This window comes from Drosophila ananassae, chromosome 3R, assembly GCF_017639315.1.
Source record: "Drosophila ananassae strain 14024-0371.13 chromosome 3R, ASM1763931v2, whole genome shotgun sequence".
Lineage (NCBI taxonomy): Eukaryota > Metazoa > Arthropoda > Insecta > Diptera > Drosophilidae > Drosophila > Drosophila ananassae.
Window position 1 is genome coordinate 28,169,776 of NC_057930.1, and position 27,905 is coordinate 28,197,680.

Below are 27,905 nucleotides of genomic sequence, written 5' to 3' on the forward strand. Positions count from 1 at the left end.
TCATTTGGAAAATTTTTTTTGAGGCACTACAAATATCACAAAACGAAAAACGGATTTCTGCATAAAATTTTTGGGCAATTTCATAGCTAATAAAATAGCTCTCGATCTTTAACGTTTTTTTGGCGTATTTATATAGTGTTATGATTTGTTTTATAAAATTACTTTAAAAGAGGTCTCGAATGAGTTATTGGAGGCCATCGAAGCCAACCGCACTTGGGTCTCTGCCGAACACGGAAGCGCAACTAAAAGAAAGTGGCTGATAAAGAACGAAATAGCGGAATTGGGGCAGCTCCAAAGTGCTTGAGCAGCTTTTCCGATGATGCCAAAGCAAAAACACAAAATCTGCCACACGCTGCATAAAAACCTCTTCCTCAGCACCGAGGCAATGGCACAACTACATTCTCTCCACCACTTTCAGTTTTTGTGTTTTCGTTTCCATGTTTATTGCGATTTCTGTTTTGGTATTATAAATTTACGTTTCAAACTTAAGAAAAATCACTAAGCCAGTTTGGAGGCTTATAAAGGCGATTCCTTGAAGCCACGGGCAGCGTAGTCGGATGGCGCGGACCGATCGGACACCTTGGGGTATCCCTCGTCGCCGGGAACACACGCTTTGCGGGAGGAAATTACACGCCAGCCGCCCTTCCGGGTCCAATCCTGAAGGGGAAACCAATATTAGAATGGATCAAAGTTGTATTTGACTTAATGGATAAGCTGAGAAAGCTGGATTTGTCAAGGCGCAGGTGCACCATCCAAACGTATCATGTTTCAGGCGCCATTACTTACATTCTGATTGTACTTGAAGTAGTAGGCGCCTGCGTAGATGCCGGTGAGGGCGATGAGAGCCTTTCCCGTCCAGTATCGCACTGTGAACGCTCGCTGGAATCCCTGGGGAAACAAACGAGGCATCATTAAATTAAAATCTTTCAGCACCTGTTGTGATTACATAAGGGGGACAGCGGTTAGCTTACCAGGGCCGGGGTCAGGATGGAGCACACCTTGTCGAGAGGGAAGCGGTAGAAGCGTTTAATGGGATTGTTAAGCTCCCGCTCCAGGGCGGCAACCTTGCGCGGTCCGTGGTGCAGCTCCTGATCCTTGAGCCATTGTTTGCGCCAGGCCCGTTCATCTGGGGTCATTCCAATGAGGCGCTCCCGCTCGCGCACCATGCGGCCCGCAATGGCCATGGGCTTCACGCCGCCCGTGTCCGAGGCTCCTCCAGCCACCATTTTCGCTCTAGTTTGGTCCTGGTGACGAAAAGTAGTAAGAAAAACGCTGGAAATTCAGAAATTGTATAATGTTTTTACAGTTTTTTCTAGAGATGGAAAATTGATAGGGTTGTTGATAACATATCAATATGTTGTATGAAAAATGTAAACGTATATCGATTTCTTGTGGTGCGAAAGGCCCTAAATATAGCTGTTTCTAGCTATAGAGATGGCGGAAGACGCGATATTGCCAGACCCACCAATGCAACTATCGATGACATCAATGACAGAGGTTTACCACCGCTAGATCCCAGCCGCGTGCGTTTAATAAAGGTAGAAAAAAAGTACGAGGTAAACAACGCGGAATGGACATAGACGAGCTCTTTGACTGCTTCAACGAAGCGCCTCCCGAGAACCTGGAGGGGCCGCCAGCCTTCAGGGCGGAGGAGAAAGGCGGTGAGAACAAAGCCGGGGTGAAGCGGCATGCCAAATCCGACACTGAGGCGGATCAGAAAGAGGAACCGTCCGACGATGAGGAGAAGGTGAACAAGCGGGCCAAACAGGATCCCAAGTCCAGCGACGAGGAGCAGGAGGATGATAAAAAAGACGAAGACGCAAATGACGAGGTCGATCCCGAGGATACCGCCGACTTGGAGGCCTTGCGTACGCGGATTGTGACTCATTTGTTGGAGTCGCCGGAGTCTTGCACCCACGAGGTGGCTGCCCATCCAGACCACGAGTACATACCGCTGAAACCATTTACCGGGGTGCCGGCCAAGGAGTACCCCTTCGTGCTGGATCCCTTCCAGCGCCAGGCCATCCTGTGTATCGACAACAGCCAGAGTGTCTTGGTTTCCGCTCACACATCTGCGGGAAAGACCGTGGTGGCAGAGTACGCCATCGCCAAGTCGCTGGCAGCCAAGCAGCGCGTTATATACACCACTCCAATTAAGGCGCTCTCCAACCAGAAGTTCCGCGAGTTTACCGACGAGTTCAAGGACGTCGGCCTGGTGACTGGCGATGTGACTATTAATCCTTCCGCCTCCTGTCTGATCATGACCACTGAGATCTTGCGGAACATGCTCTACCGCGGCAGCGAAATTATGCGCGAGGTGGGCTGGGTAATCTTTGACGAGATCCATTACATGCGCGACAAGGAGCGCGGAGTAGTCTGGGAGGAGACGCTTATTCTTCTGCCGGACAACGTGCGCTACGTCTTTCTCTCGGCCACCATTCCCAACGCGCGACAGTTTGCCGAGTGGGTCTGCCACCTGCATAAGCAGCCCTGCCACGTGGTGTACACCGACTACCGACCCACTCCGTTGCAGCACTACATCTTCCCGGCGGGTGGCGACGGCATCCACCTAATCGTCGACGAAAAGGGGCACTTTAAGGAAGACAACTTTAGCACAGCCATGGCCGTGCTGGCCAATGCAGGTAGGAGTCTATAGGCAAACACAACAAACAGTAGGCTAACCACAACTTTTTCGTTAAAGGTGAGGCTGCCAAGGGCGACCAAAAGTCCCGAAAGGGAGGCATTAAGGGCGCGAATGCGGGACAGACAAACATCTTCAAGATAGTCAAGATGATTATGGAGCGCAACTTCGCCCCGGTCATCATATTCTCGTTCAGCAAAAAGGACTGCGAAATATATGCCATGCAGATGGCCAAGCTGGACTTCAACACCGCCGATGAGAAGAAACTGGTGGACGAGGTCTTCAACAACGCAATGGATGTCCTCTCGGCGGAGGATCGGCGCTTGCCCCAGGTGGAGAACGTGCTGCCGCTGCTCCGGCGCGGCATTGGCATCCATCACGGCGGCTTGCTGCCCATTCTCAAGGAAACTATTGAGATTCTGTTCGGCGAGGGTCTGATCAAAGCGCTGTTTGCCACTGAAACCTTTGCCATGGGTCTGAACATGCCTGCCAGGACAGTCCTATTCACGGCACCGCGAAAATTCGATGGCAAGGACTTTCGCTGGATCAGCTCCGGCGAGTACATCCAGATGGCCGGCCGAGCGGGGCGGCGAGGACTCGACGACAAGGGCATTGTCATCCTAATGATCGACGAAAAGGTGTCGCCGGCAGTGGGCCGCGGCATTGTCCAGGGCAAAGCCGATCCCATCAACTCTGCCTTCCACCTGACCTACAACATGGTGCTGAACCTGCTGCGTGTCGAGGAGATCAATCCGGAGTATATGCTGGAACGTAGTTTCTATCAGTTCCAGAACCAGGCCGCCCTGCCAGGCCTGCATGAAAAGGTAGAGCAGAAGACGGCCGAACTGAATAAGATAGTCATCAAAGACGAGCACAACATTGCCTCGTACCACCACATCCGCTCGCAGTTGGATCACTACGGCAAACAGTTTCGCCAGTGGATTACGCGGCCGCAATATCTCCTGCCCTTTCTACAGCCTGGCCGATTGATCAAGGTGTCGGCCGGCTCCCAGGAGTACGACTGGGGCATCGTGCTGAACTTCAAGAAGCAGGACCAGAGCCGCAAGAATCCGCTCAAGAGCGAGATGAGTGTCACCATCGACGTGCTGCTGCATGTGAGCGACGCGGCTGCCAAATCCGGCGACACCGAGCCCTGCGGCCCCAACGAGCGCGGCTGCATGGAGGTGGTGCCCGTGGCCCATACCCTCGTTACGCAGATCAGCTCAATCCGCGTTTACTTCCCCAACGACCTGCGCAGTGCGGACAACAGGCGGGCCGTACTGAAGACCATCCAAGAAGCCAAGAAACGGTTTCCGCTGGGCCCGCCCGTCCTGAATCCCATCGACGACATGAACATCAAGGATCGAGAGTTCCGGGAGATCGTTAGCGCCATTGCTCAGTTCGAGCAACGCCTGGATGAGCACCCGCTGCATAAATCGACGGAGCTCGAGCGTATCTATCGACGGTACCAGGAGAAGGTGGCGCTCCAGTCGGAGCTGACTGAGCTGAAGAACGAGCTGAAGGCCGCGCGCAGCCTGCTGCAGATGGAGGAACTGAAGTACCGAAAACGCGTGCTCCGTCGAATGGGCTACTGCAAGCCCGGAGACGTCATCGAGTTCAAAGGCCGTGTGGCCTGCGAGCTGAGCTCGGCGGACGAGTTGCTGATGACCGAGATGATCTTCAACGGAGTGTTCAACGAGCTGACCGCTCCGCAGGCGTTGGCCCTGTTGTCTTGCTTTGTGTGCGACGAAAAGTCCACGGAGTCGCCGAAAAGCGCCACCGAGCTGTCCGGTCCTCTACGTTCCATGCAGGATCTCGCTCGTCGGATCGCCAAAGTATCCTCCGAGTGCAAGCTGACCATAGATGCCGATAGCTACGTAGATAAGTTCAAGCCATTCCTTATGGATGTGGTGCTGGCTTGGTGCAAGGGCTCCAGTTTCCTGGCGGTGTGCAAGATGACCGACATCTTCGAGGGCTCCATTATTCGTTGCATGCGGCGCCTGGAGGAGCTGCTGCGGCAAATGTGCCAGGCCTCGAAGACCATCGGCAACACGGACCTGGAAAACAAGTTCTCGGAGGGCATTCGACTTCTGAAACGCGACATTGTGTTTGCCGCTTCCTTGTATCTTTAAGAATAGCTTGATAAGCTTGTACACCCTTGTTCACTAATTTTAATTTTTACGTGTTGGAATACTAAAGTGGAAAACAAGAGTGTGTTAAGATTCGCAGACTAGCATAGCCTACACTTAATGTCCTATTATAGGAGTAGGGACCTTTGTATATTTAATATGACAATTGAAATGAAACAAAATACAAAAATATAAGAGTTCGACTTTTCTTGATGTGAAGTTTATGGTTATAGTTGTTAGATGAGACCTATACTAAAAGAAGGATGATATTCGCACATCTATCATAGAGACTGCCAGATGGACCTGTTGATGGCGCCATTAAGGTACTACTTACGCGAAATACTTAACTTTTTCGGATTCCTGCCAACGCAAAGAACACTTGCTAAATTAGTAATATTTTATTGAGGGACAAATACGTTACACTAGGTTTAAATACATAAAAATAAATGGAATGCTAATACAATATGCTTTCAAACATGTAAAGATACAAGTATGTACAGTAAACATTTACAAGATGCTTATGAAAACAAAATTATTGGACGGTTCACACTGATTGGTATGGTCTTCTTGGCTTAAATATGCGACACATAGACATATAATTAAACTACAACTAGGATGTAAGTGTATGTATGAGTGGTAAGGCACACTTGGTCATTGAATGGGTGAGGCACCGATTGGCAGAACCAGGTGGGGGTCCATCAAAGACAAGCTCGAGGAATGAAGGCACTTTAGGTATTGCTCGGCGTGTGGAGGGTCTAAGTCTGCCCATTTTAATGTTAATCTTACGGTGAGAGGCGTGACAATCTTACGAATATGGTTCAAATAATTTTACACTGATAGCCAGGCCAATTATTTATTATTTTAGAATACGATTTAGTCTATTACTAACTTTTGTTACAGTTCAATTTCGCACTTCTGTCACTGCCTTAGAAATGGACTCACAAAAAATGGATTATCTTATAACTTTAAAGTAGCTCTGTTAAAAAATAAGTACCTACATCTAATACACACATTTTCCTAAAATAATTTTATTTACAAGCTCACACTTAAGGCCCCTGGAAAGGCTATGGAATGTCATTGATATGGATTCGTATTCGTTGGGTTCTCGAACTTAAAAACAAACTTTAACTGTAGAGTAGCATAATCTAAAACTCAAAATTGAGATCTCAAAGATCTGTCAAACACAATTTTTAAATACTACATTAAACTTAAACATTTTCAGGAATTAACTTAATTCAAAATAATGTCCGGAAAAAACTGAAAAAATAAAGAAGTTTCAAAATTAATTCTCAGTTCTTATCAAGGGATCTCTCAAAAGATGAAAAAACGTTCAACTATCGTAAGGGGTTTCGAAGGAATATTCTCTTAGTCAGTTAGTTGAAGGACAATCGGACAGACGGACAGGACGACATCGTAGGTTAGTTCTATCAACTTACCCTTGTTCATCGAAAGGCTGTGGTACGTTGTTGGACGATTCGGCTGACTCTCTAAGCGCATCCCGCACTTAGAGAGCTGTTACTTAGACGGACGTCTGGGGCACTCCCTCCACCAGCTGGGTGCGTCTCGGCTGCGGCGCCGGCTGGGAGCTGAGCGTGGCCGTCGTTGTGGTGGTGGTGGTGCGGGCAGACGGCACAGGCGTGGTGCTGCGACTGCTGCCAGAGACACTGGCCGCCGTTGGGACGCGCTTGGCCGGCTCCGCCTGTAGTTGTGGCACCGGAGTGCTGGAGAGCGGCTGCAGCAGGCGCTTCTCCTCAACGGGTGCTGCGGCTGCTGACTTGGCAGTGGTTCCATTGCCATTCGCCTGGGACCGTGCTGAGACCGACTTGGTCAGACTGCCGTTGGTTTCCTTCAGCGAGATGCCCGACTTGAGGGAGGCCTGGCTGCCGGATTTCTGGGTCATGGCCAGCGAGCTGGGCGAGCGCAGGGAAGTGGTATCCGTTTGCGCCTTGCTGGCCAAAGTCTTGGAAGACGGCGAGTCTCGGTACTCGTAGATGTTGTCCCTGGAGCGCAGGGCATGGTGGTTGGTTACCATGTGTGCGTTGTCCACGCCCCGAGCATCGGGTTCTGGCTCCATGCCCTCGCCGTTGATAAAGACATCCTCATCGTAGAAGCGATCCGATTGTCTGAGGATTGCGAAATTGGATGTAGAAAGTATTACTATTACCGAGCTGCAGCTCGCACTCACCTCTTGGCGTTGCGCCACATGATGCAGCAGATGACCACCAGCACAATGAGGAAGAAGCAGGTAACGGACATGCTCCAAAAGGCAATCTGCAGCGGCTCCTTGGGCTCCCACCAGTACTCGGTGGTGGGTGGGTAAGTGGGCACCAGCACTCCTATCACCGTTGGGAGGTATTGCGTCCAGAAGGCGCACTCCGTCTGCCTGTAGTTCAGCAGGATGGACGAGTTGAAGGTGGTGTTGACGTTGAGGTAGCGAATCTCGCCCTGGTAGGCCCGTTGGAAGTGCATGCCCAGGACCTGTTGGGGCGTCGGATTGCTAAAGGAGTCGAATTGAAACTATAGTCTATGCCGAAGGAATGAATGGCGGGAGTAACTTACCCGTATCTCGCAAAGTTGGAGTACGTTTGCATGAAGAAGTGACTCATATTCCGATCATTGTCGGTCCACATGTTGCGCTGCAGGTGCTCCTTTTTGGGGAAGAACTCGGTGTCCATGAAGGGAGCCCCCGTGAGGAAGTAGCGCTCTATGTCGTGAGGATATTTGCGCCACTGGGGAAGATTCAGCGCCTCCACCGTGGTGTTCAGTACGTACATGTACACCGGCACCTTCTGTTCGAGCAGCAGCTTCACCATCTGGTCCACTGGAGCTCGGTAGTAGAGATCGCTCAGCAGGTTGATGTACTGGTCCCGGATGATGGTGTTATTGTTCGGGTCTGGCCAGTAGGTGTACATGTACTTGATGGCCTCGTAGACGCCGTTGGGGTTGAGAGTGTAGTTGTAGCGGAAGACGTGCTCGCGGATCTTTTGCTCGAAGAAGCGTCCGTCCAGCTCATAGTACGGACTCAAGGACTCGTTCTGGGCCACCAGGAAGGCTGCCTCCTGGGTAGTAACTCCTGTCATATACTGAATGTTCCTGTTGAACCGGCCGGCCCGGATAAGCGTCTCCGGAGTCTGGGTGAGAAACCGCCAGTCCTTTTCCCTCCAGCCCTCGTACCAGTCGTCGCCGGGCACCGTGAAATTGTGGTCCAGCACAGGACCCCAGGGGAAGCTGCCCACCTGCGGAGCGAACTCAGCATTTCCCAGCTCGTAGAAGCTGCGTCCGGTGCGCAGGCAGTTGACCAGCTTCCACGAAGACTCGATGGAGCAGCCGAGAAGCTGACCCAGCACCCGGCTAGTGTTCTGCGCCCGGTACTTGTCCTGAATCAGTGCCCAGTCTGCCAGCGCCGATCCCGACTGGGCGATAACCCGTTTCACGATGTTCCGTGTCTGGGGCGCCACCATGAGCAATCCGGCGGAGGCGCCTCCCGCACCAGGACCGAAGAGCGTAATGGAGTCACGATCCCCATTGAAGAACTCGATGTTGTCGTGGATCCAGCGTAAGGCCATCGCCTGGTCCAGGATTCCGTAGTTTCCAGGCGAGTTCTCATCCCCCGTGGACAGGAAGCCCAGAGCGCCAAGACGGTAGTTGAGGGTCACCACTACAACGTCGTAGAAGGACGCCAATATGTGACCCTGGAACAGGTTTGAGGCGCCTCTGATGAACTCTCCGCCGTGAATGTAGACCATTACCGGGTACTTTTGTGCCACTCCTGCGCCAGTCTAGAAATGGTCACATACATGTGAAAATTGTTCCAATAAACTATAATCCTTTCTTACCTTGGGTGAGTAGACGTTCAAGTAGAGGCAATCTTCGTCCATGTCCATGACTCCCTTGGTGGCACCCGTGTATCGAACGGGTTGTGGGCAAGCCGGTCCGAAATCCACAGCCTGCAGCAGCTGCCACCCGCGGTGGATGCGGGGCGGCTTGAATCTGCCCTCAAAGGTGGGCGGAAGGGCGTAGGGGATGCCCAGGAAGGCCGAGCACTCGCCCATCACACGGTCCACGGTGGAGTGGTAGGGACGGTAGAAGGACTTCGGATCGGGGTTGTCGTACATGTACACCTTGAAGCCCTGCACCTGCCCATAGTTTGTGGTTACAAACACATCCCGCTCCAAGGTCAGTGAGTCCCTTCGCTGCTTTCCCTGCAAGTCCTCCCTCCATCCGGCCAAAACTCCCGGAAACTGAGTCCGGGCATTGGGGTCATTCTGGCGGAGGGTGAAAAGAAATTCAGAGCATCATTATCGCCATTCCGTGGAGGAACAAATAGTCCCACTGAGCCGATCAGTGGATGGCAAACATGTGTAATTGATTAAGTCGCCTTCGGCTTCACCCGGTGGCATGAAATCTTAATTAAGATTATTGCTCTGGTATAGGAGCGATCTGCCCATCGGATGTACTCTCCGACTCAATGAGTTGTCATTGTTCGCTTATGGATTGTTCTTCCAGATAATGGGCTTTTTGGTGTCACAGAATTTAATTGAAAGACCGAGTTTGGGCAACGTCGGCTGACCAGTTAGACCTTATGTGTACCTTATGAATATACTACAAGATGACCATAGCTAAGACTCTTAATATTGTTATTTAATTAGCCAATTATAACTGACAAGGTCATACAGTACAGTAAAATATTATATTTGATATTAATATCTAAAGCTTGATGTGATCTAGCTTACCGGATCGAAGCGGAAGCGATCCTCGTTTGGCATTCCTTGAGGATATTGGCCAGGAGAATTCCTGCCCGGGTAGTTGGCCCCGAAGCCATTGGGCTGGTAGTGACCATAGCGACGGTCGTTGAAGGTGTAAGTTCTGGAAACCGGAAACTCCAGTTGAAGTGCCGATAAGAACTGCGAGTGGGCTGACTCACCTGTAGTCTGGATCCCCTGGGTTCGGCCAGTCGACGCCGGGCCGGGAATAAAATCTAGGATCTCTCGTCTGGGCTTCTGCGAAGTGGCTCAAACAGACGCAGATCAGAAGTGCTTGGAGCCACTTCAACTTATCGCGATATTTTAATTTGTGCATCATAATGGATTCTGCAAGGTAAAGTGTGATATACTTTTTGGTTTGTTGAGGTATTCATGAAAGAAGATACAACTTCTCGAATACAGTTCGGGTACATAAATACGATCACAGGCATTCAAATCTACGACATCATAAGTTTATAAACAAACAGCATAACAACAGATCTCGGCTTGGAGTATGAGTAAGAGTGACCAAACTGGTTTCCCATTACGTTGCTGGCTCAAATACCAAGCCCGGTCTTAGAAGCCGAGAGACCGACAAACCCGTTTGAATGTTGGCTCAAAAAATGCGCTAAAAATAAGTTACAGCATAAGTGTGACTCCGATTTGGAGGCCCCTGCACTGGACGGAGGTTCGTTTAAGTGGAGCGACCTATTACACTGCCGGGCATGTGCATTGTCTGGGCGTCAATGGGTTAATTGCACCGATGAAGGTGAAAGGTCATTGCCTAAATTGGCTTAAGTCAGATCCAGATGGGGAGACGGCAAGCCGTTCAGAACACCAATCTACTTCTCAGATACTTTTCAGATTTTGAGAAATCTCGTTAGAATAGTGAGCCGTTTGGTCACTAATTGAAATATGTCCTGGGATTTTAGACTTCCTCTCCAAAGAACTGAATGTGCGGAGCAGAGACACCTGGAAGCTAGCGCTTTTCAACTTAGACGCTGCAATATCGATATAACTTTCGAGTTGCTACCCCGTCGCTTCCAAGTATCTGCATACATGCTTGGAAATGCATACAAACTGGCACAAGGACTCACACAGATACAGGGTGGTGTGTGGAGGTGTGAGTGCCGGGCATTAACCTGCTTGCGGACGGATGGAGGATGCCTCAAGTTACCCGGTTCCCGATTGCTCAACCCTTCGAGTCGGGGGTTCTTATTCAATTTACGGAAGTGCAAACGCCTGCACAAAATCGAGACGGCTGGCTGGGAGTTTTCATATCAAATATCGTGTTGAAATATTGTTAGCTGCCTGTAGTTGTATCTGCTGCTGCCGTGGGTTTTGTTCTGCCCGTAGCCGAGTGAATCACTAGTAGTACGTAGTACGTAGATTCGCCTTTTCGCAATCGGCCAAGCAAACAATGAAACGCAACGATAACGCTGAAAGTGAAGCACAGGTGCGGCTGTGTTGGTAACTACAGGCGTATCTGTAGCTGGGCAGGTGTTGTTGCAGCACTCGTTGCTGGCCTAATCTCACTGTGGTTTACAGTTATGCTCCAGTTGATGACGTTGCCGAGGCAACTTGTTGCGGCTTCTGCCGCTCGCCCTTCATTTCACTATCTAATCGCGATTTTCCACCATACCACCGTTCACCATAACCGTCCGCATCCATTGATATTCCCATTTCCACTTTCATGCCAATGTGCCTCACTCACAAACTTTCTTAGCCAACGCCCCGAAAAGTTAACAAAATAACAGCCAAACAAAAAACATTCAGCACGCGAGAAAAAACGTAACGCAACTGAAATGACCGTTTTTGAGTCACAGGCCAGGTAGCCCAGGTACTACCTGGGTAGTGTAACTACGTAAAAAACGAGCCAGAGCCGTCTCTCTTTCACCCACACTCTCGCGCACTCGGCTTTGTTAACACTCACACAGAACAGGTATGTGTTACCACCAATTCGAGGCACACAAGCACACCTGGCTTCTACTGTTTCGGCCTACAATAGCGCGCGCAGCTCGAATCTCCAGCTCCGGACGACGAACAACTGTGGAACGACTAACGAGACACGACTGACTCTCACGAACGCCGCCACCGAACTGACTGAAATATGGCCATGGGGGCCTGGACAGACCGAAGTCATAGACGGAGCGGGAGAATCCAGCGTGGGGGAGAGTCGGTCTTTATCAGGCTACCCTCTCCGAGTTGTGGTTTGCTATACTCCGCTGGAGATCTGGCCCGTACCAGGAAGGGTATTACAAACGCGGTGAAGGACATGCCATCATCCCCATGTGCAAGAGTCCATGTAATCATATATGGATGTCCTGTCTGTCTGTCTGTTTTTGTTTAGAAGAGTCCTTATTGCCTAACCAGAATCATTTGATATTTTGGATGGTCTTTCAATGTCTTTAAACAGATTAGTTTTTAAAAAGTGATTGTTTTTAATGCCTGCCCTTGCCTTAAGTAGCATTTAACTTAATTTTTCCTTTGGGCTAATTGACTTAAGCACTTCATTAATAAAGAAAGGGTCAAAATTGTAAACAGAGCGTGTCCGCGTTCAAGTGTTTTAATTGCTTCCCGCATCTTTGACATCGGAAGCTTCGTCTTCGTCGTCGGATAATTGAAATTAGCAGCTACGCCCAACCATGGACAGACTCAATATGTGGGGTCAAAATGTGAACCGATCTCCAATTGCGTTCTTGTGTTGGGGACTGGGGACTGGGGACTGGAACACAGCATGAATCACAACCCATCGTCTTGGCTGCATCGAATATAATAGACATTGATTAGAAATTATGCAAAATAAAAATAGCTGTTGTGATGCAAAATTTCTAATTACTGAACCATTCAAAGCGGAAACTGCTGAAAGGTTTGTCCTACATTACTTATCTGAAATTAAATTTAAAATGGAGCTTACTTATTGTATTATTCTTGGGACTAAAATACAACTCTTCATACCTTTTTTGCATGCTACATGTTTTCTGGCCCTTATCTGTTAGCGAAATATTATTAAAATATAATTAAAATATTTAATCAAATTATTAAACTCAACAGAACCTCAACCAAACCCCAGAAATTTTTAAATTGGCGCCCAAATAGTAAAACGTTGCCAGACCCGACGATTTTTTTCCACCAGTCACTAAGACTTATCGATGCATCGTTTTCCTTCCAAGTTTGTCCACCTCCAATTGTGGAGCTCCTTGCATTGATTTTGTAAATAAACGCTACACAGGAGTTCGAGCACCACCCAAACACTGAGCCATGGAGCCGCCAACAACTGGCGGGATTGCCTCTGCCGCCACCGCCGGGAACAGCTCTACCCACAAGTTCCATCCTTGCGACGAGGCCGTGATAGCCACTAACGACGACGCCAGTGATTGCAAACGCTGTGCAGTGCGACTGGGCTACTGGAAGGACGACTACATTGGGTACTTTGTGCGGAACCAGGAGCGAAAGGCACCGGAGATCAACCGTGGGTACTTTGCCCGCGTCAAAGGGGTCGAGATGTGCGTCGAGAAGTTCCTGAAGGTCAGTCTGGGCATGTGGTCAGAGGGGGTGGCAAGGACAGAGCAAAGGCGTCGAAGCGTCTGGCATGTGCAAAGGTCGAGTCGACCTCCTGTTGCATTGCCCAAGGACAACTGCAAGGCCACCGATGCGCATGCTTGCGCTGGAGAGGATGGCCTTGTCGCGAAACTCACAGTCGTGCATTTTCATTGCAGAAAACGTCGGGAAACTGCCAGATTATCAACCTGGGCTGCGGCTTCGACACCCTCTACTTCCGTCTGAGGGACACCGCCCATCAAGTGAAGAACTTTATCGAGTTGGACTTCCCCACAGTCACTGCCCGCAAGTGCTACACAATCAAACGCAACAAGGCGCTGCTGGCAAGGATCCATGACGAGGATGGCGAGGTTCGGCTCAGCCCGACTGATCTGCATGGACCCAGCTACCACTTGATGGGCGTTGATCTGCGCAATCTCGACGAGGTCGACAATAAGCTGCAGCAGGCCGAAGTGGACTACACCCTGCCCACAATCTTCCTTGCCGAGTGCGTACTCGTCTACATCGAGGCGCAGAACTGCCGCAATCTGCTCCAATGGATAGCGCAAAAGTTCCAAGCCGCAGTCTTCGTCAACTATGAGCAGGTGTGAATATATATTTTCTTAATCAGCTTCTCTGTTTTTTCTTATACATATATTGACTTACTGTTTGTACCCTTAAGTTACCACTTACCTTGCCAAAATCTTAGATCTATGATGTTCACTTTCAATCGTTTAAGGTAAACATGAACGACCGGTTTGGCGAAGTAATGCTCAATAACCTGCGGGGACGCGGATGCAGTCTGGCCGGTGTTGAGTCCTGCTTGTCGCTAGAAACGCAGCGGAACCGCTTCAAGGATAGTGGTTGGAGCGGAGCCCGCGCCTGGGACATGGTGCAAGTGTATGAGAGCATCTCTGCGGCAGAACGGCAGCGGATCGAGCGGCTTGAGATGCTCGACGAAGGCGAGCTGCTCTTGCAGCTATTCCAACATTATTGTCTGGTGGTCGCCTGGCTGGGATTGGCCTTTCAGGACATAGATATCACGTGCGTGCCAGTGTAAAAATTCGTATCTAATTCGCACTCTTTTTCTGGTTTCCTCAACATTAATGAATGCCATTTGTTTTCTATTTTTAAAAAACAGTGTAGAAGAGCTGATGTCCTCGCTGAATATTGACTAAGAAGAGGAACCTATGGAAGATGGAGGGGGAGACCAAACCACATTAACGCATCATTTATTGTCTCCTTGATATGCTTGAAAGGCTATGCCAAAAGTTTTTGCTTAACGTGTTAAATTAAAAAAGGAATATTCAAAAATCTGAACGTATTAAAATATTTATCCCGCATATAGACCCTACCACCAGAACATTTATTTGTAAATTTTATATTGTTCCTTAAGCGACTTTCCTTGTTAAACTATTTATATTCATACCTTTTTTGCTTATTCTTATAAAACTACTTCATCACCAACGAGTTGTGCATAAAAGCAATGGCTATTGACTATGGAATGATTGATTCATTGGCCATCCTTTTTTCATTACCCCATTTATGTGTGCGTTGAAAAAGTGTAAAGTATTTGAAATTAATTAAAACTAAATGTAATTGGAAGAAACAGTTTTTCAATCTAAGTTACCAGTGTATATGGTTGGGAATATTCCGTTCAAATGTGTTAAGGATCTATGGATTAGTAGTCTACATTGCTTATGAAAGGTTAAAATAGTCCAGTGCATCATATTTTTTGAGAAACCAATGAATATTTGACTCCTACGATGATCTAAAGGAAGAATTCTAAGATTACGAAAAAAACATCTGATTCTCCCAAACCAATCTGAATCGAAATTCCCACTGTGAACGGGGGAAATGACTTGGAGCACAAAATGGCCCCTCGCGAAGGATATTTTTGCCAATAATCCCCCGATCCTTGAGCGGAATATCTTAAACGATTTGTACATCGATTCTCTTTCATTCTGCATTATAACCTAGCAACGAATTATTTTTTACATTTTTTGTGAAATTCTGTGGAGGATCCCCTTCAAGAACGAGGGAAATGCCTTGGAGCACAAAATGTCCCCTCGCGAAGGCTATATCTTTGCCAATAATCCCCCGATCCTTGAGCGGAATATCTTAAACGATTTGTATATCGATTCTCTTCCATTCTGCATTATAATCTAGCAACGAATTATTTTTTACATTTTTTGTGAAATTCTGTGGAGTATCCCATTCAAGAATTATATCTTTTCCAATAATCACCCGATGCTTGAGTGGCAACGAAATATTTTTATGATTTTATTCCCGAACTAAAATGCATAAGGTTTATTAATATTAGGTTTATTAAATTTATTTAAAAAGATCAATTAAAAGGTGTATCGGGTTTAATCAAATATATAATTGTACAATATATAAAAGTAAACAAGAACAACTTTTTCCAATTTTATTCACGCGGACGGTTCCGAGTCTTGGCACGATTCCTGATCGTTCCAATTATCTATTGCAAAGTATAACTTTAGGTTGAGCTCATCATCAAAATTGGACTCGCCCATTACCAGAGGACCTAACTGATTGTCTACCATGACCTTTTGCCAGAAATCTTTGAGATGCTTTGCGAGTGTGATCTCTTTTAGCTCCTCGGCGAACTTTTCGTATTCCATAAAAGCGTTAAATTCTATGCAGCTCTGTCTATACAAGCCGATTAATTCGGTCAGTTGTTCTAGATTAAGGACTTGGCGATTCAACAGCGTGACGATAACAACGCGGATTTGCGCCGAAAGGCGTTGATATTGGGAATCCTTCTCTGTGGCGTTGGTGGTGGATCGAACGATTTCTAGAATGCGTTTAAAGTCTACGGCAGTATTGAATAGACCGACGCGTTCATCAGGCATCACCATTGTCTTTTCAGAAGGCTCTTGATTCGCACATCTGGACTCCTCCTCCTGTTCCTTGGCTTGCAGCTTCTCCAGCCATGTACGACTATAGTGAAGGGGAAATAGCTGTTTTACGTTGGCAGCTGCCTGCTTGGACTTCTCTTCGAGAGGCTCAGGAACGGACCAGAACACCTTCGAAAAATTTTTGTCTTGCAACATTTTTTTGAACGGTTCGTCGTTATCGGTTTTCCGAAGCACTCGGTACTGCAGCACGTCCATCAAGTTCTGTTCGAAAATGCTGGGAAAACCGTCGAACGGTAACAAATCATTCTGGGGCCACGGCCTTGGTTGTTGGTTGTCCCGCAGCGAGCACTCTAGATCGGAGCTGTCGATCAAGCGGTCGATTGCTTCTAACTGAGCTTCGCTGCATTCCGTCTTTTCGGTTCGCAAAGCGGGGAAATCCCAGAAGTGGTGCTGGCCCGAGTAAGACACTTCTAGCATGAATAGTGAGGCCGGGTTAACATCATCCGCCAACCGCGGCATCAGTACCACCATGCGCGGCGTGTTGAGCTTTGTGCTATAAACCTTCCAGCAGAGAATGGCCCGATCGGAGGCAATCAAAGCACGCACCAGAGCATCTAGTTTCTTGGCGGAGGCTTTGTTTTGCTTCTGGTGCACCAGCAGGTACAGCGAGTCTCCGCAATAATATTCGTCTGGAACAGCGTCGCGCTTGATAAAGCCAAAAAAGTGAAGTCCCGGTGGATGCGGTACCTTCGTTTCCAGCAAGGCATCATCGTATGGCACCGGCGTGCCTCCAAGCATATACCCGGCCACCAAGTCCTCTGGTAGGGGTTTAACTTCGGTGCCCTTGAGAAAGTACCGTGTTTCGCGAGATACCGATTCATTTTCCGCCGCCCAGACCTTCTCCAGCTTAACAGGCGTTTGGTTCTTCATGGCAATCATGCCCTGCAATTGAATGCTGATCGTACTGCCAATGTGGAGTTTGGCGTTCCACACCCAGGGTCGCCGGTTGGTGATCTTGAACACAGAGCTCAACGCCTCCTTGAAGCTGCACAGGGTCGCGTTGCACCGTGGCACCAGGTTAAGAGCGTACTTCTGATTCTCCAGTTCGTGGGGTCCACACTTTCGCGAAAAGTTGAAAATGGGCTGCGGCTGTCCGGTCTCGGCATTGTCCACATACGATATGTTGTGGGAGCTGGAGAAAAGCGTTTTAGTGTATTGCCTTTGGGGCTGTGCTATTTCTCACCCCACAATGAGTTCAATGCCTGATTCGAGCAGGTTGTCAGTAATGGAGTTGAACTGCTCGTAGTCCTGCGGAATATTATTAAAGTCGAAGAGAAGGAGTATCCTTTGCCTCGAGGGCTTAAACCTGGATGAAAAAGATGATAAATAATTTTGAAGCATAACAGTAGGTTCCCACTCACGGCAAGGCCGTTTCCTGCAAAGCCAGCGCCACGTTTAATCCTTGAAGCCATTGACCCTCTTCTGATGCGGTTTCGTTAACGAAATTACAGAAATTTATGAAAAGATTCCAGGTGCAAAGTTGCGGCTCGTTGCACACCACTATGTTTGCAGCGTCCAAAGAGTTTTTGCTGCGGTCACATCCCACCAGCACAAAAGCCACGTGGTCCTTGCGGTCGCACACGATCTGTTAGACATATGTATGTAGGTTAGCGAGGTTTTTCGAGATCTACAACTGAATATTTACTTTATCCTTCAAAATTTCTAACACGCATTTTACGGATTTCAGCTTCACATCCTCGGCGGCGCAGAGACGGATATCTAGCACGATGATTAGGCACTCCTGATCGCAGAAACATGACATTAGCTCAAGTTGGGTGCAGTGACTGACATTCCTACCTTATTAGACGCCATAAATTGCGATTATTTACAAACAACTGGGATTCAAAATAAGCCGGCGCAGAAATTTCACAAGAGTAAGACCGTTATTAAGGTAGCCCTGAAATCCCACCAAATTATTAATTGTAGCAATCAGCTTTGCGTGGAGAGCAATTTCGCGTTGCCAACTATTGGGAAATATATGACAATTTTATTTATTTTTTTAAGTTTAAAGGCCATTAATAAAATATATTTAAACATTAAAAAGAATTTTAAGAAATTAATAAACGAAAAACCTAAACTTACTGCCAAAATATTATATTTATCTGTCAGAAGAAAGGAATTCAAAATTGGATTGTCTCAAATGTGTTTTAAATTATATATTTTTAATCTTAAACATTTGTATTTAAAATAATTAACGACTTATTAATAAATTTTTTTAAGCTTTAAGAAACAATTAATTGATTATATATTGTTTTATCCTTATAGCTTCTCATATTTCTGTAACTTTTCCAGATAGTCTGCGTTTTGCAACAAATGATTAAATATAAGGTCTGTGTCGAGGACATTTGAGGCGGGTCCGCCATATTCCGCCGGAAGGCTCTCGTAGCCAACCATTTCCCGCAGTTTGCTCAAATGGCGTCCATCATGTGTGAAGATCTGCAAAAATTCAAAATTTATTAAGTTCAATATTAAAAAATTATACAAATATATTTACTCGTTCTTTAAACTCCTTGTTCATAAAGGGCATGAAGAGTGTGGATGTTACGTGCATGAGAAATCCCCTTTGAATGATGTGGACAATACGCTGAGAGAAGGGCAGGACTCCGTTCTTTTCGTTTACGACTTTCATAAACGCCGGTGAAAACTGTCTCAGGAAATTTCGAGTGGTTCTGTTAAAGAAATTATATTATATAAAAGAGCATTTGGAGCATTATTTATTTCCTCACCCTTGCAGGTCGCAGATGACTGTAATGCCCTTTTCCTGGACCCGTGGCAGCAGAAGCAAGGACTCGAAGATGAGGTCGTCCATTTCGACGAGACTTTGAAGATAATCTGGGAACCGCTGAAACCCGTCCACAGTCTTAAAGATGACCAGAACACGTCCATCCCGGTCCACGTGGGGCATCACAAAACGGCAGTGGGTGCCATAAAAGAGGGGGCGGTAGTGCTCAATGGAATGACGGGCCAGCCAAGTTGGATGGCGCCTCTTGAACTCATAGTAGGCATGGATAGCCTGGTACGCCTTTATTGTATCCCACCGGGTATAGTGAAGGAACTTGGTTAGCATTGTGTCATCTGTTCCTACGCATAGCTCATCGCATTCTGGAATGTAATTTGTGAGTGTTTTGATATCAAAAGGGATGCTTCCAAAAGGTGATCTTACTTTCCACCAGTTGCCTCAATTGTTTGATTTTAAAAACCTCTTCATCTGTATGGTCGAGCCGGGAAGTTAGGAATAACATTTTATCGGACCAGAGCTTAAGGTTAATTTGTATCTTTATTTAAAATCGATAAACGATCTCTTCAAAAAATTCAGTTTATTAAATTCGATCCGTTGCCCATCCGCACCCGAAACGCGATCGTTGCTCACTGACAAACTGATTTTGAATAGGTTTTTTGGGATTTGTTTATATACATATTGCACGCGTTGGAATTATTAATCGTCGTTAATTGTTTTGAACCGATCGATTTTGGCAACTTGAACTTGGCTCGAGAGAGGCCTAAGTATTTTGATTTTTATATGAAAATTATTACTGGATATGAGTTAAACATATTTTGAAGCTGTGGGATTTTTAAGCTTTTAGGGGTGGTGAATGAAAAAGCCCTTTGCCGAGTAACACTTGAAAGAGCCCCAAGTTTCTGTCACCGAGAACTAACCACGTATTCCACCCACAATTCATTTAACCCGAAAGACAGAAAAAGAAGAGCAGTCAGCGGAGAAAAAGTCTAGTCTAAAAGTAGTCGGACTCAACGCGACAGGAAACTATAAGTACGATAATTGAAGAAAATGTCAGCTACACACGATGCTACGTGACTTAATAATGCCCCTTGTCTGTTCATAATAACGGTCACATCGTCGACCCCACCTCCGACCCACTGTTTCTAGCAATTTCATCATTTTCCATTTCATTAGGGCTTATTGATTGTCTTAGGAAAGTTTAGCTGGCCAAGAAAAACGATACAGTCTTTTAATTACTAAAATACGAACGCACTCAGAGTGGGAAGGCTGGATGGGCATCCATCAAAGGCTGTCGCCATAAACGAATGGAATAGGTCGTGACTGTGATTAAAATGTCTAAATTAACATTGCACTATGAATGCCTAACAGATAAAAATAGATTTTTTTCCATTGGCATGGCTCTGTAACCGCGCAAATCCAAAATATTATTTGTAATTGCTTGATTATACAAACAGTTGCTTGATTTTATTACGATATAAAATATTTGTCCACCTGAAGGCATACCCAAGTGGCATTATACTTAATTTTTAAAATAACACACTTGAGCCAAGCCTGAAAAATATTTGATTACCGCTATTGAAATACTATAAATAACACTTCGGTCGCCCGGCCCGAAATCTCTTGATTTTAATAATTTACATATAATAACCGCAACATTTGGACTCCCTTTTTGATTTTAGGCATTCGATGTAATTTAAATTAGTCGATTGCAAATGTGACTTTTTGTAATTATCCAAAATCTATAAATAATGCATTTAATTCGAATGTTAAATAATAAACATTTGGTTTTGCGGTCGGGTTTCATATTCTGAGCAGCCATTGTTAGCAGGCTGATTAAATTGCGGTTACCTGGATTGTTGCCGCATTTCCAGGTAATCAAGTAGCATTCATTTTTACAATCAGTGCGTGTTTATTACAAAATCCCAAATAAAGTGGGGATTGAAAACTGTTTTATAGAGGGTACTTTGAAAGGGTTATAAGAAATAAATAATATATATTTTTGGTAGAAACTCAGAAAACAGAACTGAATTCTGCTAATGATCTGCCTTATAAGATTGCAATGAAAACATAGACCAGCCCAAATCATAATGGTATGTAAAAAATACTACCGACCCTATAATTTACGACACTTCTTAAAGTCCTTTGGCCATCTTAACCAATGTTGAGTAACAAACAAAATGCAAAAAACAAAATTGGTTTGTTTTCCTCCCAGGGAACCATCCTATTTCGCACAATCCCCCTGTCCTGCATTGGAGTCCGTAGGACTCTGGGCACCAGGGAACAAATTACAAGTGTTGTAAAGTGTCATTTTTCAACAGGACCCAGGACGAGTGGTCAGGGGGTAGGTGAACGCAATGTAGAAATAATCATAATGGCCGAGCGCATATTTGAGACGAAATCTTGCGTGGAAATGTTGTAGAAACAATAGCAACGGGAGCACAAAAACGATGCAAAAAAGAAAGGAAGAAAAATGTGAGCAAATTTCGCCGCCACAAGAAATGACCGAGAAACCAGAGGGCAAGGCGAAAGCTCTCGGAAAAAAATAAAAAAAACTAAACCAAATTCCAATTTGTCAGGAATTTGTTCAATTTTAGTTTTGCGGCGGCGAGGACGGGATGAGCGGTCTCGGACTCAGACCGGATCCCGAAAACCCTACCCACACCCCGCCACTGACCATCTGCATGCCCCACACGTGCCGCCATGCAAAACCATAAGAAGCATAACGGGCAACCCCCAACCACAGCACCCTGCCCCTCTGGCATTGTGGCACTCTGGCAGTGGCCATTAAAGAGCTGCCACGACAAATCGCACACATTTAACACGCACACACAGTGAACCCAGGGCGATGGGAGGACCCCTGGGGGGGGAAAAACTGCACACTTAACAGGCCCACAAAAAACCGTCAGGGGAAACAGCTGTTCGCAATGGCTCAAACAACGTCTCCCAAAGAAGCCAATCGCTAGAGATGGGAGCTGGTTAGAAACGGAAATGGAACTCCGCCATGAATTCTTTAGCAAGTATATCCGGTATACTTCTTTCGAAAATGTTGTGAAATTTTGAAACTTTTTCCAAAGTGGATGGCATATGTGTTTATTTATTTAATGTGCTCACGTTTTCATCTCAATCTGATGGCAACAATCAGCTTTCTTTTGCTTGCGGCCTCCCCTAATGACATTTGTATGCCACTGCAGACATGTGCAACTGTCGGGCCCGAAATACACAGCTTTCAAAAACTTGGCCAAGGGATCTTTTGCGCTTTTCATTAGCAGGACAGCTTGGCAATTTGCATTGTCTGGTGTAAAAAATAGGCCTGCCTTTTGGGCGGCCAATATCCTATATCTAGTCTCGTTAAGCACAAAAACAATTGTTAGATTATATTTTTCAAGTGCTGCTTACTCATTGCCACGGGACAAATTGTCTCCCCAAACAGTTGATAAATATTTGCCAACAAAAAACTTAAAGAAAAAAATTATAAAACGCAAAAACCACTCAATTTTTTTTGTCTTCGTGAACTGTTGTATCTGCGAACGCAACAGAAAAGGAGATTTTTGTTATTCTCCCCCAGGCAACATCATATTCGCAGAACCATTTCAACTCCCCGATGGATTTGTGGCTTGGGGAGGAGCTTACTAAATCTGCCGGTGCTGGGGCTTCGAGAGTTTTAATTGAATTTTGAGTGGAGTATTTAGGGATTTGTTATTTATAATAGAAAGAGCACACAGCCCGGGGGGCTGACGCAAATGGAATTGGCAACGTCCGATGAAATGTGCAGTGTCATGAAAATATATGGTTTTAGATTCTTCAGTCTTATGATGTTTTCAAATTTTTGAAACCAATGCCTGGGTGATAGAGTAGAACGGTATTTACTCACACAATTTTAAAGGAAAATTTATTGGTCGAAATAAACTAAAGGATGGTTACCAATTACTTGAAAGTTCAACCATTCACAGGTCACGACATTGGGGAGAACCATTATTAAACACTGAGCTGGAAGCTGTTTCCAAAAACGATTTGAAAATTACTCCGATGGCCCATCAACCAATAGATGAATCGTTTGGAAACTCTTGGTAACTGAACCCGAGCAATACAAGGCCAGGCTGCAGATCTCCATTACAAGATGTATCCAGGTAAGATACACCGAAATAATTTCAATCTGACGGCGCAAAGTCAAAGTGGCCAAATCAAGTCCAGCACTCTTAAATAGTTTGTACAAGTTTTTGTTAGCCAATTTCATTATCAAAAACAATTGGTTATATTTTAAAATTTATTGAAGTTGTTTTCAGAGGCCAACTTAGCTATGGGCATAGATTGGCAGTCGGAGGTTGAACTTTAAAATTTGTTAATAAAAGTTAGACAATATTGGCTATTATTTCATCAACATATTAAACAGTAAAAATGGAAATACCATCTAATAAATGCATAGATAGGTGAGATAATATTGAGATCGTATCACTCCACACGCTTATTTTAAAATACTTTTAAACTAATTCCTAAGCGAATATGGGTAAACAATTTATTCGCTATTCAGAAACAAATGGCTTAGTATTATTGTTTGATTCTTGTTCAGAATTGTGTTATAAAAGGCAATTTGTTAACGCCATAAAAGCTTGACCTCGTTGTTCTTTTTTGGTTGTTTTTTTATTATAGTCGATGACCAATTTGAAAAGCAATATGTGGGAGGAAGCCTGGCGGTTATTCGAGCTCCCAATCATCGGACATGAGACCAGTCAACTCGTTCGCCCGTTCACTCCGCTGGTCGCCCAGCTTCTGGATGGCTCGAATTTACAGCAGCTATTTATTTTTGGCCAGCATTTGCGGCACATGTCGCATGGATGGGCTTGGAGTGGCTCCGGCTTTGTTTTCCTTTTACGAGTGTGAGTGCATTTGTTGTTCATTTCATTTAAATTACCCTGTGGCCGACCTCCTTGTCACAACATGTCGGTGGCGTCATATTGGGAACTGTTTGGTATCCCGCAATTCGCAATCGAATACTCATTGACCTTTTTTTCCTTAAGATTTGGCTTTTATTTCTATTTTGTTGTTTTGTTTTGTGGGTTATTGTGGTTTTTTAATCAAGTTGTATGTGAACAAATTTTGGCAAACGGATAGTCCTGTATCGAATGTATTGTATTTGGGAAAAAATACATTGTAAGCAGAATAAAAAAATGAAGGGGAAAACGAATGAATACTTTGAAACACAGGTATTATTTTCGAAAAAGAATTTACTAGACTCTAGCTACGTATTCCATTTTGTAAGTGATCTTTTTTTACATATACAGCCAAAACTTGACAATCAGAACGTATTTTTGGGAAATTTTAGTTCAGTTACTACCAATAAGGTACAGACAGAAATCATACACGAATACGTATCTGTTTGTTTGCATATACCGTCACTTATGAGCTCGTATATATTTTTTTGGCTCAAATGTGTAAAAAGGCATGAGCATAATACATTTTACGACTGCGTTATGTGTCTGCCAAAGTATGGAAAATTATTATTTTTCTGTCTGGCTGTGTGTGTGTTTGTAAGCTTTGAACCTATTTCTGGCTGTCAGAGAAAAAGGGAAAGATGTACGACGTTTTATTATATTTAAATTACACAAAGCATTAAATATAATTCACTCACCACGCTCCATTTACTAAGGCTATACGAGGCAAACGAAGGCATTACGCATACGTCTGCGCATATAAGTATGCAACAACAATGTGCCGTTGAAAATCGCTGTAATACTTTTTCATCAATTATATGATGCGCAAAAATATATATGCTGAGATTTACAATATCAAACATGGCTCACACAGACATACTTACACAAATGTCCTTCCCAGGCTTTGAGCACAGACACTCGCACACTTAAAGAAGCACAGATATACGCCGACATGCTCTAGATGGCAAACGCGCCATACTTTACTACTTACTAAATCCATTACAAAGTATTTACGTAGAAAATTGCTTTATATCTCTGCATATCTCTCGGTCGACGTCATCGTCTTCGTTGTCCTCCGCTGAGCGCACATTTATGTATTCGTATGATTATGTGAGTTCCTACAGCTAAAAAAAATTTAAGTACGTAGTACTTAAATAGTACGTAATAGTGAGGGGAAAAAACCTTTTTTAGTGATGTTCTGCTCCCTTAAGGTAGTCGACTTAAGCCCAGCTCAGGAACGACAACACATCGATGGCAAAAAGGCAGTGTGCAGCAATTTATATGATTTTTTTTCCCTTAAATGTCAGTGGCAAATAAGAAAATATTAAAATAGATTTGTGAACGAAGGACGAGGGCAAAGACAATGGCTGAGTAGCTACACTGAGAATGTAGATCGATGATATATCACAATCAATTTTATGAGGTAGGAGAAGCAAATTCATAGATTTTGATCCTAAAATTGGCTTTTATTATAGCTGATTTGCAAACAAAAAAATTGTTTTATGTGGAAGAGACTTATATCTGCCCAACGTTTTTCTTAGTCTATTGTTTATCCAAAACCACAAAACATATACATAAAATGTTGCTTACTAAACATTTTTTCTTCGAGTCTACTTCATAGAAAGCTATCGTCAGTTCCATGATTTCCATTGCCAAGATGTTGGCGGTAAATCACAGCCAGTTTTCTTCAGCCTCCCGCCCACTTACACACGTACTACATGTATCCTACACACAGAGTCATAAAAAATGAAGGGAAAAGTATGCCAAAAGTAAGAAGCTATGTGTGTAACTCATAGAGGCTTTGAGGGCGGAGGGAATTATTCATGCGGATATGATTGTGCTCACAACAATGGAGTTGATCGCAATCAGCGTCGCCCGTCATCATTTTCATCAACTCCTAGAGCTACATCCAAGATATTATAGTAGTATTTATGCACGTTAAAATTCAGACTTAGGACTCAACTCTTTAAACAACCATCAGATACTTTCAATACCTGGCAGAATTCTTTAACTTATAATTGCAAACAAACAAAAATAAGTAAGGTGAAAAAATAAGAAATATATTTGTCGTGCAGCGGTGCAAAATGGCAAACGCTGCTGCCTCGAATTGCACTACGAATCACTCTAGCGTGCTATCAATTACTGTGGCAAGTGTTGCACGTGCCACCGACACCGATCCTGGCCCTCTCCCTTACCCACTATCTAAGTCCTTGGTCCTTCTATCCATTCAGGACAGCTTGCTCATCTCATTGTGTTCCTTGGCATTTGCTCGCCTGGCTTTCCTTTCCAATTTTTTCCATTTTGTGTACTCTGGTTGAGAGAGTATTATAATTTTGACCCAGTCCTTGATATTAATTCATAAAATTAGGGTAAAATCTTCTCATTTTTGCTTTTAATTGAATTGAAAGGCCTAAAGTGTAACAATTAAATCAAAATATGGGGTAGGGTATATGTTATTCGTTAAATAAACTAAATACATACTTTCCTGAGCCATTTTTTTTTCTAATTTCTTGGCGCACTTTGGTCGTTGTCTTGGCTGCTTTTTAGTCCAACATTCTGTAAGTGCCATGAACATCGTTGCATTCTCTTGACAATTTCTTTACTTTTCCAGCTTTTCTATTCCCTGCTTTTTGAGGGCTTTCAATTGTTGCACAATTTTTTAATTTTTCTGTGGGGCCAACGAAATGAAAGAGTTGCTAGCGCTGGAGGAATTTTAATTTAAGGTAACAATACAATATAAAGTGATGCGCTGTCGAACTTTAAATCACTCTATTTATATGCCAATTAAATGGATATTAGATTTCATATCTCAAACTGTTCTCGACATGTATTTGGGTATTCAATTAACCACAAATGAGCAAACAATTTTCACATTCTCTTATTTAGCCAAGTAAAATCACAATAACTCAGTTGGCCACAGAACAAAACAAACTCCAGAACTAACACTTGCTATGGGGTGAGAACTTCGTATGGGAATTGTTCGGTATTTGAATAAATTGCAATTTAATTGTATGTAATTTGCCGACGGCCTAATGCATAATATCGTAAAAGGACATTGTCCTAAGCCTTCGTAATAAGCCTAACCCCCAAGGCTGGTGTTACAATAATTCGAATGCCTCTAAACTTCGGAGGAATATGGAAAATTTAAGGTTTTGGCCAAAGTTAAAGTTTAATTTGTGTTATAATGTTTGATAGCTATATCGGGTGTGGATCTTCTAAATTTTGCGCAAGAAATTAGCAAATTTGAATTGTAGGCTTTGAGCTAACTTCTGCTGAGAATATTTTGAAACCTAATTAAACAGAACGCCAAGCCGTATTCGTCCTCACACAAGTTTGCCTTTCATATTAAATGCCGAAATGTAATAAGCATTAAATTTCGATGCAACCTGTAAACTGGCAAGGAGGAAACGCTGCCTGACAGCCCAATGCAATTACAATGTAATTACAAGCCACAGCCAGAGAGCGTTTTAAATTTTGTATGTGCTGAGCAAATGTCTAAATGCAATAGCGCTCCCGAAAAGGATTATGAGCAGGATGAGAAGGCGTTCCACTTAAGCTGAAGCTTTTGCCATAAACATCTGATATGAGTTGGCTCTCAATGTCTGTGTTGCAATAAAATTACGCTTGAAATGTGGCACGTAATTGTCGGCCCTCTTAGTCGCTTTGTCTCTCTAGTTCTCTAATTGCCGCAAGTGCCTGGTCCTTTGCATGGTTTTAATTAGAATTAGGGCTCTAAGCCGGTGTTTTGATTCTTTAAGCGTCCTCCACATGGGCTCAGTAAATACACCAAGTAAATACACTTATCCCTGCTCTGACCTCCGACCCCGCTTCGCCTAATTAGCCGACTCGGATCTCCGACTTGGAGATGTTTGGTAATCAAAAGTTAGTATGGCCTATAGCTGTAAATTAATTTTCTGCTTGCGTTATGCAGCAATTGCAGTTTCCAGGCTCAATTACAGCAAACTTGCTGCAATGCATAAATTTCCAGTACACACGGGCCGAGGCCAGGAATCAATGATTAATTTTATGTGGTTACTAGTTCGATATTAGTTGAAATAGCAGAAGGGGTTCGAGAGCTTTGTGCTGCTAGCTGGGCTCCTCCTTTAATTAGGTGTACAAGCAAAAGGATGCCGACTTGCTTTCTGTAATAATACGGACTATACCTGGCCATAACTTACTGAAAACTTATGAAAAGCCTCTTATAATGTTAAAGCTTTTAATGGAAATCAAATGTGTCCTCTTT

At 44.8% G+C, this 27,905-nt stretch overlaps 7 protein-coding genes across 12 annotated transcripts; 2 read left to right on the top strand and 5 right to left on the bottom strand.

Annotated features, from left to right (window-relative positions):
* Positions 1-418: 418 nt before the first annotated feature.
* Positions 419-1,416, bottom strand: LOC6497791. The gene is made up of 4 exons (XM_014906337.3): positions 1,305-1,416; positions 972-1,244; positions 787-888; positions 419-657 (listed from the first exon to the last, which is right to left on the bottom strand). The coding sequence occupies exons 2-4, from the start codon at positions 1,224-1,226 to the stop codon at positions 517-519; spliced, it is 498 nt and encodes a 165-aa protein (XP_014761823.1). The 5' UTR covers positions 1,227-1,244; positions 1,305-1,416; the 3' UTR covers positions 419-516.
* Positions 1,417-1,454: 38 nt separating this feature from the next.
* LOC6497735 (exosome RNA helicase MTR4) lies at positions 1,455-4,970 on the top strand. The gene is made up of 2 exons (XM_001961422.4): positions 1,455-2,642; positions 2,702-4,970. The coding sequence occupies exons 1-2, from the start codon at positions 1,571-1,573 to the stop codon at positions 4,771-4,773; spliced, it is 3,144 nt and encodes a 1,047-aa protein (XP_001961458.1). The 5' UTR covers positions 1,455-1,570; the 3' UTR covers positions 4,774-4,970.
* A 639-nt stretch (positions 4,971-5,609) lies between these two features.
* Positions 5,610-11,639, bottom strand: LOC6497790 (acetylcholinesterase). 4 transcript variants are annotated; one of them, XM_032451692.2, is made up of 8 exons: positions 11,492-11,639; positions 9,695-9,860; positions 9,504-9,636; positions 8,607-9,035; positions 7,330-8,549; positions 6,956-7,267; positions 6,207-6,893; positions 5,610-6,027 (listed from the first exon to the last, which is right to left on the bottom strand). In XM_032451692.2, exons 2-7 carry the CDS (start codon positions 9,850-9,852, stop codon positions 6,290-6,292), a joined length of 2,856 nt encoding a protein of 951 aa, XP_032307583.1. In that variant the 5' UTR covers positions 9,853-9,860; positions 11,492-11,639; the 3' UTR covers positions 5,610-6,027; positions 6,207-6,289. The 4 variants fall into 4 exon arrangements, with proteins under 4 accessions (XP_032307583.1, XP_032307582.1, XP_014761821.1 ...); XM_032451691.2 differs by having other exon boundaries at positions 11,446-11,639; XM_014906335.3 differs by lacking the exon at positions 11,492-11,639 and adding an exon at positions 11,227-11,385.
* A 1,031-nt stretch (positions 11,640-12,670) lies between these two features.
* LOC6497736 (leucine carboxyl methyltransferase 1) lies at positions 12,671-14,657 on the top strand. Of its 2 annotated transcripts, none has more exons than XM_014906315.3 (4): positions 12,671-13,040; positions 13,232-13,657; positions 13,792-14,108; positions 14,194-14,657. In XM_014906315.3, exons 1-4 carry the CDS (start codon positions 12,774-12,776, stop codon positions 14,228-14,230), a joined length of 1,047 nt encoding a protein of 348 aa, XP_014761801.1. In that variant the 5' UTR covers positions 12,671-12,773; the 3' UTR covers positions 14,231-14,657. The 2 variants fall into 2 exon arrangements, with proteins under 2 accessions (XP_014761801.1, XP_001961456.1); XM_001961420.4 differs by having other exon boundaries at positions 12,672-13,040; positions 13,792-14,096.
* Positions 14,658-15,361: 704 nt separating this feature from the next.
* Positions 15,362-17,954, bottom strand: LOC6497789. The gene is made up of 5 exons (XM_001961419.4): positions 17,792-17,954; positions 17,640-17,735; positions 17,356-17,579; positions 17,178-17,300; positions 15,362-17,126 (listed from the first exon to the last, which is right to left on the bottom strand). Exons 1-5 carry the CDS (start codon positions 17,804-17,806, stop codon positions 15,485-15,487), a joined length of 2,100 nt encoding a protein of 699 aa, XP_001961455.1. The 5' UTR covers positions 17,807-17,954; the 3' UTR covers positions 15,362-15,484.
* A 186-nt stretch (positions 17,955-18,140) lies between these two features.
* Positions 18,141-21,353, bottom strand: LOC6497788 (retinaldehyde-binding protein 1). The gene is made up of 4 exons (XM_001961418.4): positions 19,158-21,353; positions 18,721-19,096; positions 18,489-18,663; positions 18,141-18,430 (listed from the first exon to the last, which is right to left on the bottom strand). Exons 1-4 carry the CDS (start codon positions 19,234-19,236, stop codon positions 18,254-18,256), a joined length of 807 nt encoding a protein of 268 aa, XP_001961454.1. The 5' UTR covers positions 19,237-21,353; the 3' UTR covers positions 18,141-18,253.
* A 1,243-nt stretch (positions 21,354-22,596) lies between these two features.
* LOC26513728 lies at positions 22,597-23,312 on the bottom strand. Of its 2 annotated transcripts, XM_014906776.3 has the most exons (2): positions 22,773-23,312; positions 22,597-22,738 (listed from the first exon to the last, which is right to left on the bottom strand). In XM_014906776.3, exons 1-2 carry the CDS (start codon positions 22,966-22,968, stop codon positions 22,710-22,712), a joined length of 225 nt encoding a protein of 74 aa, XP_014762262.1. In that variant the 5' UTR covers positions 22,969-23,312; the 3' UTR covers positions 22,597-22,709. The 2 variants fall into 2 exon arrangements, with proteins under 2 accessions (XP_014762262.1, XP_014762261.1); XM_014906775.3 differs by having other exon boundaries at positions 22,597-23,109.
* Between the last annotated feature and the right edge of the window lie 4,593 nt (positions 23,313-27,905).